General features: G+C 38.5%; 1 protein-coding gene and 2 pseudogenes across 1 annotated transcript in view; all 3 read left to right on the top strand.

Annotated features, from left to right (window-relative positions):
- The window catches only part of WDHD1 (WD repeat and HMG-box DNA binding protein 1), an 84,482-nt gene that overhangs the window by 16,100 nt on the left and 55,959 nt on the right, over window positions 1–12,423 (top strand). The window contains exons 4-10 of the mRNA XM_017873641.1: window positions 2,430–2,581; window positions 4,175–4,286; window positions 4,522–4,572; window positions 5,498–5,592; window positions 7,184–7,394; window positions 7,670–7,921; window positions 10,936–11,028. Of these exons, the coding sequence (XP_017729130.1) occupies window positions 2,430–2,581; window positions 4,175–4,286; window positions 4,522–4,572; window positions 5,498–5,592; window positions 7,184–7,394; window positions 7,670–7,921; window positions 10,936–11,028 (966 nt within the window). The remainder of the gene's footprint in view (window positions 1–2,429; window positions 2,582–4,174; window positions 4,287–4,521; window positions 4,573–5,497; window positions 5,593–7,183; window positions 7,395–7,669; window positions 7,922–10,935; window positions 11,029–12,423) is intronic.
- On the top strand, window positions 7,176–8,045 carry LOC108530662 (40S ribosomal protein SA pseudogene; annotated as a pseudogene).
- On the top strand, window positions 11,969–12,370 carry LOC108530664 (60S ribosomal protein L31 pseudogene; annotated as a pseudogene).

Here is a 12,423-nt window from a genome sequence, read left to right as displayed (position 1 = left end):
TACTCTTCCAAGATGGAATGATGCAATAAGAAGACCCTTGCCAGATGCCAACCCCTCAATCTTGTAGTGTCGAATCAAGAGACAATAAATTTCTGTTCATTATAAATTACCCAGTCCGTGGTATTCTTATAGCAGTACAGAACAGACTAAAACACCTACTGATTCAGATAACTTAAGGAATTGTTATAGAAAAGGGAATGTTTTATTAACTTTCCCGATACATATTCATATATGTTTCTCATGTTTTGTGTAAGGCAAATATGGGAATGAGATGTAGGCTACTTGGAGAATGAAGACTTATTCAGAAGGACTTTGGCAATTAAGTATCTGTAAACCCCTAAGCTTTTTATTCATGATGACTTTTAATTTGAGTATATTGTGTTTAGGTAGAAAAATCTTTCCACAGAATTCATATTTTTTCCAAACCCAGGCGCATTTAAGGTAGATAAGATGGTGTTTAGATATTCTGTTTAAAATGATCATATATAATTGGAAAATACATTCCCGGAAGAAAAAACATAAATGACCAACATACATTAAATATAAGCTAAATCTTAACTAGTAAGCAAAGAAGTGCAAATCTTAAAATTGGATTTTTTCCCCCATAAAATTGGCAAGGACGAAAAATATTGCTAATCCCAGTAATAGTGAGGGCTTTGAGAAGTAAATATTATCACACACAGTGGCTGGATATATAAGTGAGAAACTTTTTTTTTTTTAGAGCAAATTGATACCATATATTAAAATTAGAATGCACACAGTCATTTTTGGCTATTTTCAAGTTTATGTGGAAAAGGATATTAGTAAAAGCACAATTCATAATAATAGCAAACGTTACAAACAATTGAAGGGTCTTTCAATTGAGAAGTTATTTTATAAATTTTGGTAGAGCCATATAATGGAATACTATGCAACCACTATAAAAATAGGGTATCTCTATTTTCATCTGAAAAGATATTTATAATAAGTTGAAAATAAGTTTACAGTAAGTCAAAAAAGAATGAGATTCAGAAGTTAATATAGTGTAGTCTTATGTTTGTTAAAATAAATAAATACATATATACACACACACAAACACACACACGAATGTAACAAAATTAAGAAGACTTAACCCCAAAATGTTAATGGAGATTACTTCATAAAATAAGGAACTCACCCTCTGCTCAGGATACTTTTTTTTTTTTTTTTTTTGAGACGAGTCTCCGCTCTGTCGCCCAGGCTGAAGTGCAGTGGCAGATCTCGGCTCACTGCAAGCTCCGCCTCCCAGGTTCACGTCATTCTCCTGCCTCAGGCTCCCAAGTGGCTGGGACTACAGGCGCCAGCCACCACGCCCCGCTAATTTTTTGTATTTTTAGTAGAGATGGGGTTTCACTGTATTACCCAGGATGGTCTCAATCCCCTGACCTTGTGATCCACCTGCCTCAGCCTCAGGATTACAGGCATGAGCCACCACGACCGACCTTTTTTTTTTTTGAGACGGAGTTTCACGCTTGTTTCCTAGGCTGGAGTACAATGGTGTGGTATCAGCTCACTGCGATTAAGTGGGCGCAGCTGGGTGCCCACCACCATGCCTGGCTAATTTTTTTGTAATTTTAGTACAGACGGGGTTTCACCATGTTGGCTAGACTGGTCTCAAACTCCTGACCTCACATGATCCACCTGCCTCAGCCTCCCAAAGTGCTGGGATTACAGGTGTAAACCACCACACCCAGCTCCAGTACTTTCATATTGTCATTTTTTTTCTGATCAGTGAACATATATTAGTTTACTAAGGCTGCTGTAACAAATTGCCACAAATTTGGTGGCTTAAAACAACAGAAAATTATCTCACAGTTCAGAAGGCAGGAAGTCTGAAATTAAGGTGTCGTCATGATTGGCTCTTCCCAAGGCTCTGAGGGAGAATATGTTCCATTCCTGTCTTCTGGGTTCTGGTGGTCTGACAATTCTTAACATTCCTTGCCTTGTAGGTATATCACTCCAGTCTCTGGCATGGATTCTGCATTTAGGCTTTACTCTAAAAAGACATGTAATGATTTTGTTGTGGAAACATAGGGCAGTGACTATTGTGGCCATGCATTCTGATGCCTTCTCATTTTGAGACTAGCTCTGTTTTCTCTGAAAAGCTCTCTCGAGTCTCCTTCATTTTTATAACACTTAGGATCCGTAGAAGTACTATTTAAATATTTTCTTACCAGAATAAAAGAAAATTAGAGGCTAAAGGATTGGTTGCTGAAGGTAGAATTAATTTTCTAAAGCTAGCAAATTTTCTTGCTAATGCACATTCCAGCAAAGTTGTATATTTAGTGATAATTTTCTGTTGATATGAACTACATTTTAAGATTTTTTTTTTGCGGGATTTTATCTGTGGAGAGACTCCTGGTCATTTGGATTTGTTTTGCTAATGTTTCTTACCTTAATTTTTCTTTTAGAATGGAAAATTGGTCACTGCAGTTTCTAATAATACTATTCAAGTCCACACATTTCCTGAAGGCGTTCCAGATGGTATATTGACTCGCTTCACTACAAATGCAAACCATGTGGTCTTCAATGGGGATGGTGCTAAAATTGCTGCTGGATCTAGGTAAGGCTCTTTGACATCAGAAAAGGAAATAATGTTAGAACAAAAGGCCTTGTTTATTTGTTTCAGGGTAATGTTTTCAGGACTGTGACTTAATTTTTTGTTGTTTGTTGTTTCCTCATATATTCTTTTATCTAGTAAAGGTTTTTGAGGACAAACTTGGGCTTCTTTTTGAATTGAAACATGTTGCTTTGGCCAGGTGTGGTGGCTCACGCCTGTAATCCCAGCACTTTGGGAGGCCAAGGTGGGCAGATCACCTGAGCTCAGGAGTTCAAGACCAGCCTGACCAACATGGCAAAACCCTGTCTCTACTAATACAAAAAATTAGCTGGGTGTGGTGACGGGTGCCTGTAATCCCAGCTACTCAGGAAGCTGAGACAGGAGAATCACTTGAACCCAGGAGGCAGAGGTTGCAGTGGGCCAAGATGGTACCACTGCACTCCAGCTTAGGTGACAGAATAAGACACTGTCCCCACCCCAAAAAAAAAAGAAAAGAAATGTACTGCTCTGCAGATGGCCTATTTGATAATACTGAAAGCATAGCTTGATTCAAAATTTAAAAAAATTATTGTAGGGCTTGCATGGTGACTCATGCCTGTAATCCCAGCCCTTCGGGAGGCCAAGGCGGGCAGATCACCTGAGGTCAGGAGTTCAAGACCAGCCTGGCCAACACAGTGAAACCTCTTCTCTATTAAAAATACAAAAATGAGCTGGGCGTGGTAGCGGGCACCTGTACTCCTAACTACTCGGGAGACTGAGGCAGGAGCATTGCTTGAACCTGGGAGACAGAGGTTGCAGTGAGTTGAGATCACGCCATTGCACTCCAGCCTGGGTGACAAGAGTGAAACTCCATCTCAAAAAAAAAAAAATTATTTTAATTAGAACTTGGACTGTATAGTCAGAATATTTTGGAGTTTCTCTTGATGCTTCTTTGTCATAGGAAAACAATATAATTGGTTGAATTGCTGAGGTGAAGTGAAAGGTATAGTACTTTTAAAAATGGTTGTAGCTATAATTAGATTAACAAATAATAGAAGTTTAAGATGTAACTAAAGAAGCCATGTGGGAAGTGTTTGTATTTTAGCATAATGGGAAATCTTGACTTGTGTTTTCAGCATATTTATAGAGCAAAACTAAAAGGTAAGTCATTAAATTTGGGTACCAAATTTTATAAACTACTATAAAGAAATTACAGCATTTACTCTTGTGATTTTGAAATACTTGGACAGGTGTGGTGGCTCCTGCCTGTAATCCTAGCACTTTGGGAGGCTGAGGTGGGCAGATCACGAGGTAGGGAGTTCAAGACCAGCCTGACCAACATGGTGAAACCCCGTCTCTATTTAAAATACAAAAATTAGCTGGGCGTGGTAATGTGCACCTGTAATCCCAGCTACTTGGGAAGCTAAGGCAGGAGAATCGCTTGAACCCGGGAAGTAGAGGTTGCAATTGAGATCGCACCACTGCACTCCAGCCTGGGTGACAGAGCAAGACTCCATCTCAAAAAAAAAAGAAGAAGAAGAAATATTTGGATCATAGCTTTTAGGAGAGGCCTTTGTATTAGCATTTATTCATTTGCGTTACTCTTTTTGTTCTTAGTGATTTTCTGGTCAAAATTGTGGATGTGATGGATAGCAGCCAACAGAAAACATTTCGAGGACATGATGCCCCTGTTTTAAGTCTTTCCTTTGATCCTAAGGACATCTTTCTGGTAATTCTTTTTTCCTTCTCTTTTGTGTTTTCCTGAATATGTTTAAAATATATTTCCTACTATCTAAACAATTTTCTGCTAACTCGAACTTTTCAACCTTTGTTTTATTCAGGAAGAGAGTTAGCAGGAAATTTCACCCAGTTGATAAAAGGGCTTTTTGATTTAATTAATTGAACCACTTTCCGTGTGGTATTATGGCTATGACTATAGAGAAATGTGTTGTTTATTCCTGCAGGCATCAGCTAGTTGTGATGGATCTGTCAGAGTGTGGCAAATTTCAGATCAGGTAAACTCAGTAATTTAAATTTAAAGTTTTTTGCCCATTTCTGTAATAAATTGTTATATGTCATATTACTGGGCCAAATTAATAATTGCTTTTCTTTAGAGTTTTCTTTGCTACCATTAAATACTTTTTGTGATCAAAGTCCACAGTAATCTAGTGCCAAAGTAAATTGCATTTGTACCTAATCACAAGGGGAATGATAATCTTATATTTAACTTTCTAAGTTTTGTAAATGAAGGGAATAAATTCAGTTATTTTATATTTGTAACGTCATGACCATGCGTTGGGCCTTGGGTTAGACAGTTGGGGATAAAAAATTATGGGTCACACTTGATTTGGAGAGTCACATGTACAATTTGTTCAAATGCAGCCTAATAAAGGTTTTAAAGGAGGTACGAAATGAGGTGTTCTCCAGATTGACAGAGGAAACGGTTAAGTCTTCCCAAGACAATCAGAGATGGCTTGGCATTTCTAGGGAGAATATGAATGTAATTGACTAGAGAAATATCCTCCACAAATATGCCTTAATATCCACAGTTCCTTCCCTTCATTCTTGAGCTATTTAAAAGAAACGACTTTTTGACACTTTAACATTTTATAGTAGACCTTTGAATTTTTTTTTTTTTGTAGTCATTCTAAGAATTTCACATATTGGGGTTTTGTGTATGTGTGTATGATTCAATAAGTATATCGTTTGTTTATTCTGCACAGAAAGTACTCTAGTTATTTAAGATTTGTACTTTTCATATCTTTGAAGGACTTAAAGCAGTTTAGGTATATCAGGTATTATTATAATTAAGGTACATTAAGTTGCATTTTTCTGAGATATATGTTAATTTGAAGAAACGTTTAAATATATTCAGTTCTGCATATATTTTGGGGGGGAATTTTCATAAAGGGAAAGACATTTTCTTTTTTTACCAATTAGACATGTGCTATTAGTTGGCCACTGCTACAAAAATGCAACGATGTGATAAATGCAAAATCCATCTGCAGACTTGCTTGGCAGCCAAAAGTGGGAAGGTAAGAGATTCTTATTTTATTTTATTTTTTATTAGAAACGGAGTCTCACTCTATCGCCCACGCTGGAGTGCAGTGGCGCAATCTCGGTTCACTGCAACCTCTGCCTCCCAGGTTCTAGCAGTTCTCCTGTCTCAGCCTCCCAAGTAGCTGGGATTATAGGCGCAAGCTGCCATGTCCGGCTAATTTTTTGTATTTTTAGTAGAGAGGAGGTTTCATCGTGTTGCCCAGGCTGGTCTCGAACTCCTGAGCTCAGGCAGTCCACTCGCCTTGGCCTCCCAAAGTGCTAGGATTACAGGCGTGAGCCACCGTGCCCAGCATGATTCTTATTTTTTAACCTTTGTTTTATTCAGTCCTTTTCAACTTTGAATGTAAAAATAGTTTTTTTAATTGTCACTTTTAAAATTAGGATTATAAATTTTAGAGTACCAAGCCAAATAATTAGTATTGAAATGCTTTAAGAAACATTTGAACTTTATCAAGATTCATTTTAAAGTATAAATTTTGCATGAATGAATGAATTTTATATTTTCCTTCACATTCATGCTTAATGAATGTGAACAACTCTGGAGACAGTTTTATTATGTCCACTCTCACCGTTAGTACCTAACATTTTGGAGGTACTAACTGATACAGTTAGACAACAGAAAGATGTGAGAAATTTGAAAGGAAGAAAGAGAATGTTCATTATTTGCAAATGAAATGTTTGTATATGAGTAAATCCCAAGAAAATCAACTGGGGAAGAAAATCATTACTAATAATAAGAAAATTTAGTAAGGTAACTGGAAGCAAAATTGTTTGTATACAGGACTGTTATACAAATACAGGATTGTTATCCTGTATACAAATAATAGCCATTTAGAAAGTACGTAGGAAAAATAATGCATTTACTGTTAAATTGAAAAAGATATAGTAACAGGTTAAATATACAAGAAATGTGAAAGATCTATATAAAGAAAATTTTAACATGCTACCAAGAGAAGTAAAAGAAGACTTGGATAAATAGAAATATATATTCTTAGAAAGGAATTTTTGATATAAATAAAGACGTCAGTTTTTCTCTAAATTAAATCTATAGTTTTGATAACATTCACATATAAAATACCAGGCTATGTGTGGTGGCTCATGCCTGTAATCCCAGCACTTGGGGAAGCTGAGGCGGGAGGACCGCTTGAGCTCAGGAGTTTGACACCAGCCTGGGCAACATAGTGAGACCTCATCTCCACAAAAAAATGAAGATTAGCCAGGTGTGGTGGCATATTCCTGTAGTCCCATCTACTTGGGAGACTGAGGCAGGAGGATCACTTGAGCCCAGGAGATTAAGGCTGCAGTAGGCTATGATCTTGTCACTGTACTGCATCCTGGGCAATGGAGCAAAACCCTGCCTCAAAAATAAAATATCTTATCTGAAGGCTCTTAGAAAAAAAAAAAAGAAAACAAAATAAAATAAAAGTACCAATAAGATGTCTGGGAGGACCAAATTCAGCTGATTCTAAAGCCCATGTGGGCTTTCCACGCTACCCAGAGAAGGGTCCATATGATGTTGTTTTGGATTCCCATCATAATTTAAAGGGAAACTTTCACAATGTCTAGAACCCTCGATGTCCTGCAAATGAAGGAGGAGGATGTCCTTAAGTTCCTTGCAGCAGGAACCCACTTAGGTAGCACCAGCTTTGTCTTCCAGATGGAACAGTACATCTATAAAGGGAAAAGTGACGGCATCTACATCATAAATCTGAAGAGGACCTGGGAGAAGCTTCTGCTGGGAGCTTGTGCCATTGTTGCTGTTGAAAACCCTGCCGATGTCAGTCTCATATCATGCAGGAATACTGGCCAGAGGGCCATGCTAAAGTTTGCTGCTGCCACTGGAGTCACTCCAATTGCTGGCTGCTTTGCTCCTGGAACTTTCACTAACCAGATCCAGGCAGTCTTTTAGGAGCCACAGCTTCTTATAATGACTAATCCCAGGGCTGAATACCAGCCTCTCACAGAGGCAACTTATGTTAACCTACCTACCATTGCTCTGTGTCACACAGATTTTCCTCTGTGCTATGTGGACACTACCATTCCATGCAACAGCAAGGGAGCTCACTCAGTGGGATTGATGTGGTGGATGCCGATCCAGGAAGTTCGCATGCATGGCACCATTTCCTGTGGGAGGTCATGCCTGATCTCTACTTCTATAGAGTTCCCAAAGAGATTGAAAAAGAAGAGCAGGCTGCTGCTAAAAAGGCTGTGACCCAGGAGGAATTTCAGGGTGAATGGACTGCTCCAACTCCTGAGTTTGGTACTCCTCAACCTGAGGTTGCAGACTGGTCTGAAGGTGTGCAGGTGCCCTCTGTGCTTATTTAGCAATTTCCTTCTGAAAACTGGTGTGCTCAGCCTGCCACAGAAGACTGGTTTGTGGCTCCCCACTGCTCAGACCACTGAATGCATAGGAACAACCACTGAGTGATCTTAAGCTGTTCTTGCACAGGCTCTGAAGCAACATGGAAATAAGGTTGATGGAAAATAAACATTGGGTCGGGTTCGATGGCTCATGCCTGTAATCCCAGCACTTTGGGAGGCTGAGGCAGGTGGATCATTTGAGGTCACAAGTTCAAGACCAGCCTGGGCAACATGGCGAAACCCTGTCTCTACTAAAAATACAGAAATTAGCTGGGCATGGTGGCACACACCTGTAATCCCAGCTACTTGGGAGTCTTAGGCATAAGAACTGCTTGAACTCGGGAGGCGGAGGTTGCAGTGAGACGAGATTGCAATACTGCACTCTAGCCCAGGTGACAGAGCAAGACTCTATCTCAAAAAAGAAAATAAACATTGGTTTCTAAAAAAAAATGAGAAAATCCATGTGGAAAATGAAAAGTTTTGAAAAAGAAAAGTGTTGCAAATAATCTAATTCAATCAGATAATAAAACAAAGTTATGAGAATTAAAAGTTTGCTATTGAGTTATGAATAGACACATACCTGTTAAAGAGATAAATAGACCCAAATGTATATGGAAAGTTAGTGTATATAAAGGTAGAGAAAAGGAGATTTAGCAAACGTATTGGCACAAGGATATGAATACCAGGAAGTGGGAATCTTTGAGGACCATCTTGGAAGCTTTCTTCCACATGATGAGTCTATATATAGGTATTTACTATATTATTATTTCAACTTGTCTATTCTTTTGAAATTTTTCAGAAAATAAAGTAGATCATATAAAATAAATAATTTTGCATGATACAAAATATTATAGTCACAGTACAAATGACAAACTGGGGAAGAAAGTTTGAAACAATAAAACACAGCTAATTTCCATAGTATGCAAAGTATTCTTACAAATCAATAAAAACCCATTAGAAAGATAAGCAAAGACATGAGCAGACTGTGTACATAAAAAATACACAGTTGGTGGCCGGGCATAGTGGCTCACGCCTGTAATCCCAGCACTTTGGGAGACTGAGGTGTGTGCATCACCTGAGGTCAGGAGTTTGAGACCAGCCTGACCAACGTGACAAAACCCTGCCTCTACTGAAAATACAAAAATTAGCCAGGCTTGGTGGTGCGCACCTGTAGTCCCAGCTACTCGGGAGGCTGAGGCAGGAGAATTGCTTGAACCTGGGAGACAGAGGTTACAGTGAGCTGAGATGGCACTACTTCTCTCCAGCCTGGGCTATATATATATATATAAAAATATATAGTTTGTTTTTCTTTCTTTTGTAGATATATACACACACACACAATTGGCTTTTAAAATTATTTTTTCTTTCCTTTTTTTGAGACATGGTCTCACTCTATTGCCCAGGCTGGAATGCAGTGGCATGATCATGATTCACTGCAACCTCTGCCTCCTGGACTCAGTTACATCCTCCCACCTCAGTCCCCCACCCGAGTAGCTGGGACTAGAGGCATGCACCCACAATGGCTGGCTAATTTTTTTATTTTTCGTAGAGACAGGGTCTCATTATGTTACTCAGGCTGGTCTCAAACTCCTGAGCTCAAGTGATCTGCCTATCTCAGCCTCCCAAAGTGCTGAGACTATAGGCCTGAGCTACCACACCTAGCCCATGTGAACTTTTAACAATGTACATTCTAGATTAAGTGATAATTGAGCTCAAGGAAATGTAGTGTGTATTTTTTTTCTTTGCTTGCAAAAAAATCTAATTGAAAATTACCTAAAATAAAGGTTTTATTATATATTACTAATTGTTTTTTGGATAATCATGGAACGAATACAGTTTTTTCTACTAATCAGTTTCTTTAGAAGAATGCATAAGAAGATATATTTCTTGTTTTTCAAGATATTTGAAGGATTCTGTCTTTATTTTCCTCCAACAAATGGGAGGAATTTTTAAGTTAGAAGGGCCTAGATTCCTTAAGAAGTAGTATTGAAGGTCAGGTACGGTGTCTCACGCTGTAATCTCAACACTTTGGGAGGCTGAGGCAGGAGGATCACTTGAGGCCAGAGTTCAGTACCAGCTTGAGCAACACAGCGAGACCCCATCTCTACAAAAAAAAAAAAAACACACACACACAACAGGAAAAAAATTAGTTGGGCTGTAGTCCTCGCTATTTGGGAGGCTAAAGCAGGAGGATCCTTTGACCCCAGGAGTTTGAGGCTCAGTGAATTATAATCACACCACTGCACTCCAGCCTGGGTGACAGAGCAAGACTGTCTCTTGGAGGGGAAAAAAGTAATCATATTAAAAGTACTAGTAATTAAAAGTTCTCCATTTTTTGGTAGGGGAAAAAAAGTAATCGTATTAAAAGTATTAGTAATTACAAGTTCTCCATTTTTTGGTGGGGGGAAAAGTTATCTTATTAAAAGTACTAGTAATTACAAGTTCTCCATTTTTTTGGTTGGGGAAAAAAGTAATCGTATTCAAAGTACTAGTAATTAATTACAAGTTCTCCATTTTTTGGTGGGGGGAAAAGTAATCTTATTAAAAGTACTAGTAATTACAAGTTCTCCATTTTTTTGGTGCAAGCAATAGAGTGATCACCTTTATTTTTTTCTCTTTCCATGACAAATTATCACCTATTTTTTGCTTATTGAAGTTTTAAGTAATGTTCTGAGTTTCATTAGTTGCCAGTTAAAATACAGGTTTGTGCCTGGCACAGTGGTGTATGCCTGTAGTCCCAGCTACTTGGGAGGCTGAGCCAGGAAGATCCCTTGAACCCAGGAGTTGGAGATTAACCTGGGCAACACAGTGAGACACCGTCTCTTAAAAACAGAAACAATAAAAAATAATTTGCTTTTATGTCTTGTAAATTTATCTGAATGAATTTTGTGCCTTTTTCCATCTTCAAATTCAGTTTAATGTAAACTTTTGTTTAAGTTGTTTATCTTTTCTAATAGTTACTGGCAATTCCTGTGGAAAAATCTGTTAAGCTATATAGAAGAGAAACTTGGAGTCATCAATTTGATCTTTCAGATAATTTCATCTCTCAGGTAGGTTTTATAAAGTGACACTTTCAGTGGGCTATAAGGAGCAGTTAATGCATAGTTTGCCTGAATACAGTTGCAGTTTAATATTATTGAAATGGAAGACAACTCCTGGCTGTTGTATGTGGTCCATCTTCTAACAACTCATCCTTTCTTCATTTAATCATAACTGGATACGAAATAGGTCTTTATTATAAGAAGTCAAATTTAACCCTTGCATAGTATTAGCACAAGTTACTCTAAAGCTATCAGTAGTTAGCCTTTATTGTTAAGTGAGTTACTCTGAGACTTGTGATCTTGGACTCTGAAATTTTAGAGCAAGAAAGGTTGTTGGTCTGTTTTCTCTTTCTCTTACATGCACAGATATTTACAGTTAAGGAAATGTAAGCCCAGTGGGTCATCAGTGGCTTTCACTTACTAGTTTTCTTCATCTTGGTTGTGAATGCTAAAGAGAATGTCTTGAATTGTCTCTCTTTCTAGGATAATAACATTTTTTAGGTTTTAGGTTTTGCTTTGAAAATTGTGCCAGTGGCTGGACACAGTGGCTCATGCCTGTAATCCCAGCACTTTGAGAGACTGAGGTAGGAGGATTGCTTGAGGCCAGGAATCCGAAACCAACCTGGACAACAAAACAAGACTCCATTTCTACAAAAAAATGCTAAAAAACTAGCCAGGTGTAGTGGTGCGTGCCTGTAGTCCTAGCTATCTGGGAGGCCGAGGCAGGAGGATCGCTTGAGCTTAAGAGTTGGAAGTTGCAGTGAATAATGATGGTGCCACTGCACTGCACCCTCAGTGACACAGCAAGACCCCGACTCTAAAAATAAAATAAAATAAAATTGTTCCAGTATAACTTTTTCATGATAAAGTAATAGCTGATAGTGATACTTGAATATTATTGAAAAATAAGGTTAGAAAATAAGCAAACTCCACAATACCTCACGCTCTTCCTTTCCAACTTGGACCTGGCAGAATGGCTACCGCAAGGAAGGGTGGCGAGAAGGAAAGGGGCCGTTCTGCCATCAACGAGGTGGTGACCCGAGAATACACCATCGACATTCACAAGCTCATCCGTGGAGTGGGCTTCAAGAAGTGTGCCCCTCGGGCACTCAAAGAGATTCGGAAATTTGCCATGAAGGAGATGGGAACTCCAGATGTGTGCATTGATACTAGGCTCAACAAAGCTGTCTGGGCCAAAGGAATAAGGAATGTCCCATACCGAATCCCTGTGCAGCTGTCCAGAAAAAGTAATGAGGATGAAGATTCACCAAATAAGCTCTATACTTTGGTTACCTATGTATCTGTTACCACTTTCAAAAATCTACAGTCAGTCAGTGTGGATGAGAACTAATCGCTGATAGTCAAATACATCAAATAAAGTTATTTTTTTTTTTTTTTTTTTTT

Source organism: Rhinopithecus bieti, unplaced genomic scaffold (assembly GCF_001698545.2).
Source record: "Rhinopithecus bieti isolate Rb0 unplaced genomic scaffold, ASM169854v2 scaffold_7985, whole genome shotgun sequence".
NCBI classification, from domain to species: Eukaryota; Metazoa; Chordata; class Mammalia; order Primates; family Cercopithecidae; genus Rhinopithecus; species Rhinopithecus bieti.
Note: the sequence above shows the minus strand (reverse complement) of the source record. Positions and strands in the feature narration are given on the sequence as shown.